The following is an 8,255-nucleotide window of genomic DNA, read 5'->3' on the forward strand; positions in this document are numbered from 1 at the left end:
CATACATACATGCATGTATATACATCCTGTTTAGTGCTGTTTGCTGCACCCTTGGAGTGCTTACCAGAAAGAACAAAATTCCGAGTACTTTCTTAGCAAGATATACATCCATAAATCTGGAAAGTATTTAGCCTACTGCAGAAGCTTTTGATATGTAAGCTACCTACAGTAGAAATAGATATATATAATATAGAAATATAAATATAGAGAGATAATATAGAAATACTTATCAATATGAAACAGGAAGTTAAGCCATCCCGCTGTATGATCTAAAGCCAGCATTTTCGACACCTTGGGCTGTGATTAGTAGGCCCAAAATATGCATTAGCAAGTACCTCCGAGAACAAATGTGGAATTATTTATCTGGAAATTAAGTGTTGTAAGGCAAGACTGCAGGCAGGACCTGCAGTGAGCATTCCATTAGATTTTGTGTCACCAAATTGCTGTTTTACAATCTAATCCATTTATCTGCCTTGGTAGGACGCAGGGAAAAAAGTAAGGTGTAAATTGCAGGTGGTTGGGCACCTAACTGATATAATGTCAGGAAACTTCCTTTTTCCCTAGTCCCTTCTTCAGTTGTTCAAGATTTGTGTCTTCTTAGAAGGCTACTTCAGCACAGAAATCATTCCCAAGAGTTACAGTGAAACTGCCTTTGTAGCCCTAGGGAACAAGAGTTAAAAGCATCTTGTCTGTGAACTTTACAATCTCATGCAAAACCAAATTCACAAAGAAATTACCCTTAATTTTGTTTTTGATCTTTTTTTTTTTTTTCAGTGTTATTAGGGAACTGTGACAGAGAATCTCTACAGGGCAAAGAAAAAAGTTTTGTCATTTATGAAGTTCTTGGACATGGTAGATATAATTCAGTGATGCTTTGCCCCTGCAGAACCGGCTAAGTGTGTCTATTAACATTGCTCCCTTCTGAAAGATTTCTGTAGCCTTACAGCAGGATTGCTGTGAATTCATTGAAGAAGCCGTATAATGTTGTTACATCAAAATGATTTAAGAGCACTGAGCAAAGTCATAAAATTCATTATTTCTGAATGAGCTGTTATATTCCCTGCCCAGGAGGTCACAAAGAACTGTGTGCCTTTTTTGCATGTTTTGGTATTGATTCTCTCTATATTCTTGCACCTTTGATCACTAGCTTGATTTTTTGAAGTTCAGTCTATTCATACCAATTTAGTCAACAAACTTATACCTCTGTGTTTAAAAGCTGTTGCTTTTTATGAACTTATTTTTCATTTTTTTTCTGTCAAAGGCTAAATGACCAATTCTGTAATTATTAATTAAAAATAATTTATTGAAGTTTGCAGTTATTGTACAGTTACAAGTTTTATACCTACATATGTATAAAATGAACCGTAAATTTGTAGATAATTAATTCTTGTTCATGAAAACAAGAACAAAGAAGAAAAACAGGCAGTGAATAAAAACTATGTATTTTGTTAATAATATAAGAATAATACAAAATTACACTCTCTGTCCCAGCATACGAGACCAGTTACAGGCTTTTCTTTAAATAAAGGAATATGTTACAGAATAAGTCTAAAGCTTTCAGTGATGATTTGTTTTTTTATAGATTTGTTGAATTTTTTTTTTCATAAACATTTACATGCCTAGTGAGAGTAAATGACATTAAAAGTATCTTTATACAGTCAAATATCAAGTGGCTTGTTCTGTTTGTAACTTGTTTTCTGAAATGCTCTCACCATTTAATATAGATACCTGTGATTCTCCTTTAAGAGGTCTAGAATCCCACCTTCAAAATTCTTGCCACTTTTATTGACTCATTTTGACTTCATATTCTGATGATGATTCTTCACTGACGCCAACTTTTATATAACCTGCTTTTTCATTAGCATCTTTTTTTGTCTGTTTGCTTGTTTTTGTTTGTTTGTTTGTTTGTTTGTTGCATGTTCACCTCTACAAAACCATCCACAAATACATATAATCCTTCTCATCCCTTCCTTCCGCCCCCTCTTCTGTGATGCCTATGGAAACAGCCACCTAGGTCAAAAAGAGCTAGAGCTGTCATACACAGAGATAGTGTTTCTTCTTTCTTTCATATGTTTTTTTGTTTTTTGTTTTTGTTTTTCTGGCAATAAAGGCAAGGGCTAAGAAAACTGTCTTTATGTGTGTCCTCCCTTTTTGATGTTTTTGACATTTTATACACCATGAGAGCCTGTCCCCAAAATTTACTTCTTTGTATATGTGTCTGTAAATATATATATGTGTGTATACATATATATGTGTGCATATGTGTACGTTTAGACCTATGGGCAGTTGCCCATATGCCATCCACTGGTGTGCTTGGCATATGCAGTAGTGATAAATTGTTTCCCTTGAATAATCAATGGTAATAAATTTATTGGTAAGATGGAAAAGAACTCTGTTTTTGCCATCTAACTTCAGAGCAGGAGGTCTGAAGTAGTTTTTAAAAATAACGCCACATGTGCAGATGAAATAAAATTCCTGTTCATGTTGGTGAACTTTGTAACCTTATGAAAACAGCTCTTTTAAACCTCAGTCCAGTATTTCAGATGCTCTTCTAAATCTGACTGAGCCCATGCAGATATCTGGATGATGTTACTATGAACAGCAAGCACCATAATGTTCCCCAGCACCTTGATGCTAAGGCTATAATGCTGGCAGGCTGTGTCCTTTAAGGAATGCTTGTTTGATCCTCTCTTTCTCAGGCTGCAGTAAAAGCTGTTGTGGCATCGACTCGCCTTGGCAGCGCCAGCAGTCACAGCACTCATGACAGCAACAAGCCCAGTCGTAACCCATCTCCTGTCCATGACGGCAAACCTGAAAAGAAACCCACTCAGGAAGCAGAAGCAGCTCCAGAAGAAATGTCTTAGGTCGATGCGCTTCCTTGTTTCAGCTGAGATCTGTCATTTCATTCACCAACTAACTTGTCATTCAGCAAGAGAGATTCGTAAGCTTGGCCTCTCTGGTTCTGCTTTGGGGTGCCAAACGCACTGGCTGGTGATTCTACCTTCAATGCATGTGACTGCTTATGAAAATAGTAAACTGTTCCATAAGGCATGTCATGGAAACAGTGTTATTTGCGGTAATACTGGCAGGTGAAAACATGGGAATGAATAACTACCTACCATAATGCGTATACTCCATATACATCTATACAGTGTTTCTAGATGGCATTTGAAACAAATACTATTTAATTCAGTTTTACGGAAGTAGGTGTCTTCTGTATGTCATGACTTCCTTTGAACTGCTTCCTTCCAGATTCATAGTCCTGCAGTAGACAAAATGTAAGGAAATACCAAACAAATAGCTTTTAAAAATAATGTATGTATGAAATAATGCTTTTTACCTGTAAAGTTAAGAAAAAAAAAATGTTTGGGGATTTATATGCAAGAAACATTCCACTACTTCTGGGAAGAAATTGAAATGTTAGTTCCACTGGGCATGAAAATGTACATTCCTCAAGCTTGTTTTGAGAATGCCTTACTCTGACTTTTCCTGTTTATATACAGCATTTTAATGACAACCAAAATTACTCAGACTTCTGCTATCTCATTCTCTAGTAAACTGTTAGCCAAACAAAATGACAGAAGAATAGGGGATTAGAGTAAATGCAAATTTTTGAATGCCATTGTATTTACTCATGTATTTCTAAACTGTGCAGCTAGAAAACGTTTTTATAGGGCCTAAGGGAATAATCTGCAATTACACAAGTTTTAAATGCTTGAAGTAAGCTATTCCACAACATGATGATTTTGCTCTGGGGAAACACTCTTATACAAGGTCTGGGAGACAGTGGTGTAATCTGGCTGCTTCCTAGGTAGTTTAACCTCATGAGTAACCCGTCTCACTTATCAGCGCATTTAGTTCAGATTTTCCCGACAAAGGGCCCCTCCCGCAAAATGATCCACCAGCACAGATCTTGCATCCACCTAGAGCTCCTGTGTCTGAAGTTACAAGCCATGTGCATGGATCAGCTTGTGAAATTAGGATCAGGCTCTTCAGCTGTCTTGGTCTTTTTTTTGAATGTGATTGATAGGAACTGAGAAACTGTCAAGAATCAGTATGTATGACCGTTTACACTTCTTTGTTATCATTTTGATAGCATGGGGATTTCATAATGTTATTGATGTATTACAGAAATTGCAAAAAGAATCTGATATACAACAATGTCGTTTGTGTTTGTTAAACTTTTTAATGATGATAGTTACCTAAAACCCTTACATGCTCAACATTCTTCTTTTGCTTTGTTTTTATTTTAAGTTAGGCCTTGCACAACTTGCTTTCAAAAATATATTGGCTACCAAAAATAGTCACTGATAAAATATTCTAGTATTCAGTAGCTACATTTCCTGATGAAATTAAAATAAAAGGTACAAGGATGTTACTCACATGGTAGGTTTTCTAAATAAAATGTAATTTAGCTTAACACAAGAAGGAAGAGATAAGATGCTGTCTTTGAAGGTATGGATGCGTGCTAATGAATGTACTGTACTTGATATTTTTTCCCATTTCCATTTCTTAAAGCACTTTGAAATTGTACAAAAAGATTTGCTAATTGAGTGAGGTTGAAATTTAAAGTACATGCATCCAGCCTTTCCCTAGGTGATGGCACACTTTGAGGCAGTACAGGGCCATCAGCTGGAGAGGCTGGTGAGGGCCAGGCAGCTGTTAAAGTCATGCTGAGGACTCTGCCTGATTTTATTGTTCTCACTGTGAGCAGGGCAACAAGACACATTTGCAGATTTTCCCTTGGAAAAAAATTCTGTAGGAATAACCACTTTGGAGAAGGTGATGGGTTCATCCATCTGCCTCACGTTTTACTGTCTTTCTTATCTGCTGCAAAGGGACTGCAGGACTAATGCATTTCTCAGCCACAGGTCTCCTCCCTCACTTACAGCCTTGGAGGCATCCGAGTTGGGTCAGTGAGGGGGGTTAGATTTTTTTAATGTTTCATCCTTCAGTGGGGATAGTTGCTTCTGATCTACAAAAGTCATTGCACACCTATCAGTGCTTGAGCAGAAATATCTTCATCTGAAACATGGTGTGTCTGAGATGAAAAGTAATATAGTCCTAGCTGAGTCTTAAATGTATGTGCTGCTAAATTATACCATGGTGTATCATAACTATGAACCAGCTCCATGCAACTAGAGACCGCTCTGTGAAAGCATGATCTTGGCGGCAGCTCAGTCTTGCGCATGAAGGCTCTGGGGCTTAAAATGGTTTTGCTTAGTTTTCTTTCATTATGTTCACTTTGAAACAATCAGGATGTCTGTGCTGAAGGAATTACCAATATGTGACTCAGGAAAATAGCATGCCTGGTATGACAATACCGCGCAGAAGGAACAGCAGCACCAGGGTGTATGCACTTAACTGAAGAAGGAAATGTTATGTGCATTGGTTTTGTCTGGAAAATCACACCCCATAATTCAGACTTGGGAGTGCAATGCCAGTGCTGTGTGATATTGTGGATAAAAAATACAAACACACCCTAAAGCTATTGGAGGCAGGCCAGTTCCACATCTGCAGTTATAAACTAGGTAAAAAATTAATAATGTTCTTTTCTGTTGAAACCCTAAGCTTTAAATTTTTTAAGTGTTCAGTGTATCAGCAGAGTTCCTCAGGTACAAAAGAGAGAACCTTGCCACCTTCCTGAAATATCTGAACTTAGAAAAACTTTTCCTCTAGATGGAGATTGTAGTATTAGACAATTGAAAGCTAAAATTTGAGAGTTAGACTGAGGAGCTGACAGCTGTTAAACTGACAGTGATTTCCTGCCTTTGCACAAGAAAAGGGTTTTTTACAAGCTCAGAAAGATTCATTCTGAAACGGTAACAGATTTCCTGTCCTTTTGAATACTTTGTGATTTTGCTGATGACACGGTAAATTGCACTGCATCAGCCCAGTGCTGGCTTGTTAGCTGGAGTTTGTATTTGGCATTGTGCAAGTGTTCTGTAAAGCTGCAGGCACACCATAATCAAACTTTTGAATGCAAAAGACCATAAGAGCAGAAGTTTGATCCAACATGCCCTTCAGAAGATGGGCAGTAACAGTTCAGTTCCTGCGAGTGAGCTGGCTGTCGGGCATGTGAAGGTGAGTGACTGAGCATCCCCTTTGCAAGGACCCGTGTCTTGGTGAATAAAGCAAAGTGCTGTGAAAAGCCATGTGGTGCTAGAGTGGGATGAATATGGCAACCAAAATGTTTTGGGAAGGGTCTTAGGCTAGCAGGAGCAGGCAGTCACAGGCTGGTGGGGGCTGTGGCTCAGCATTTGTTGAGTAAGGACCTGTCTCCTGCCGCTCCTGCTGCCAGTGAGGCATGGATGTGTCTGGAAGTCACAGGGAAGTGAGGACACCTCCACAGTTATCACAGAATCACAGAACCATTTCCAGGTTGGAAAAGACCTCTAAGATCACCTAGTCCAACCTAGCACTGACACGTCTGCCAGTAAACCAAGTTTCTAAATTCTTACATCTACATGTTTCTTGAAGACCTCCAGGGATGTTCCCTGGGCAGCCTGTTCCAATGCTGCACAACTCTTTTAGTAAAGACATTTCTCCAGCAGGGAGAGGGAAGAAGGTGTTAAAAGCTGTCAGTGTCCAACTTAGCAGATGGATAGCAGTATTTGCTAAGCAGCAAGTACAGGAGGACTCTAGAAAATACACACATTTCCAAAAAAAGAGTGGCAACTGCCCCTCAGCTCCTATGCACATCCTGGGGCATGCTGTTGGCAGAGTCCTGCCATGCAGCCCTCTGTTCTTTCAAGAGAATCATGTGGAAATATGGGTGGAGGACTCGCAGCAGATCCTTGCACAGTGCCCTGTGTATTGCCTGCTTCCAGAGCGATGGACACTCACAAGTCTCGGCACAGTGCCCTGGCTCCTGGCTTGTGCAAACGTTATGTATATTTCTTGGCAAATAATTCAGTTTTGTGTGGCTGACTCCACTTGTTGCTGCTCAGGTTACTGGAGTGCAGCTTATGTAGGTATGGCATTTAAATAATAAACATACCTTTTGTATACGGGAGCAATGTAGGGATGCTGCTGACCAAGCAGGATGCACAGCTGAACCTAGAGCACAGTGGCAGTGATACAAGAAAGTCCTGAAGATACCAAAGGTAACCAAGAGACAGCCCAGAACATCCTTAAAGCTACTTTACAAAACAATAATACCTCAAAGAATGTCCTTTCCTCCCCTTTAGAGTCATTCTGGTTAGATCATACAACCGCAGTGGTGAAAGATAATTCTGCTGTTGTATAAAGAATATTTGTTTCCCAGCTAAGCCCCTACACAATACTGCATTGTATTGAACAAAAGTCGTTAGCCATGTTGGAAAATAAGAAGTGTGATAAGAATCTAAGAAGAGAAAAATAGGAATAAAATAAATGCCTGGTCTAGTTATCTCTGGAATGTAAGGATATTGGTTCCAGAACATGTATAAATTTCTACTTACAAGACTGTACATTCTCCACATAAGCAAAATTTTGCTTTATGCCTGGGAGTTAAAACTTCTGGCCAGAGTAATTCAATGAAGATCAATGGAGGGTCATTACAAACACAGAGTGTAACCTTTGCAACATGAATCCTCTAACGTAAGGATGTAACAATGTACGTGTATACGATTAAAAATCCTGCAAAACAACAACAATGAAAACCTGCTTTGCATGATCTTCATCCCCTCCAGAGTGGAACAGAGAACAAAAACACAGTCATTGTGGGAAGGCATTCAGATCTTGTTGGGATAGGCATAGCACATAAGCAGGAACAGAACAAAATAGTCACAGTGGCACAATTCTGAATTTATCAATAAAATTAAATTTATAGGTTTATATATATAAATATATACATATGTGTACTCACAACTGTGTAAAGTTGTTGAAAGAGGCAGAGACTGCCGAAGAGTCTTTGAGACCCATGTCTGCATTAGCAGCTGCAGTAACTTTCTAAGTCATCTTCTGCCATCTGCCAGCATTGCTCAGCTGGAACTGAAACCATAGTGTTTCACATTCCTATATACATGGATTATGTCTGGATGAAATTCAGTGTAATGGACATCAATGTATGAAAGATTAATAAATACAGTGGAACAGAGTTTTCCCCAGCTCTGGCCCCTTTCTACCAAGACACAGCTGGGAAAAGAGTTCTTCAGTGTCCTCATCCCCTCACAAGCCAAGGACACAGGGCGAAGTGGGGTGACAACACCAGCACAGCATTTTGTGGTGGGTGAGAGCTGCCCTGAACGGCACTAGAAGCCCCTGCCCAGCTG

At 39.1% G+C, this 8,255-nt stretch overlaps 1 protein-coding gene across 3 annotated transcripts in view; it reads left to right on the forward strand.

The window, feature by feature from the left end:
• Positions 1-6,661, forward strand: part of CAMK4 (calcium/calmodulin dependent protein kinase IV) — a 161,176-nt gene extending 154,515 nt beyond the window's left edge. For 2 of the 3 annotated variants that reach the window (XM_040541153.1, XM_040541154.1), the window contains one exon: positions 2,700-6,661. In XM_040541153.1, the coding sequence (XP_040397087.1) occupies positions 2,700-2,864 (165 nt within the window). In that variant the 3' untranslated portion in view covers positions 2,865-6,661. Of the gene's footprint in view, positions 1-774; positions 1,658-2,699 lie in introns of those variants that run through there. The other variant, XM_040541155.1, reaches the window with a different exon arrangement.
• Positions 6,662-8,255: the final 1,594 nt, after the last annotated feature.

Source organism: Cygnus olor, chromosome Z (genome assembly GCF_009769625.2).
Source record: "Cygnus olor isolate bCygOlo1 chromosome Z, bCygOlo1.pri.v2, whole genome shotgun sequence".
Classification (NCBI taxonomy): Eukaryota; Metazoa; Chordata; class Aves; order Anseriformes; family Anatidae; genus Cygnus; species Cygnus olor.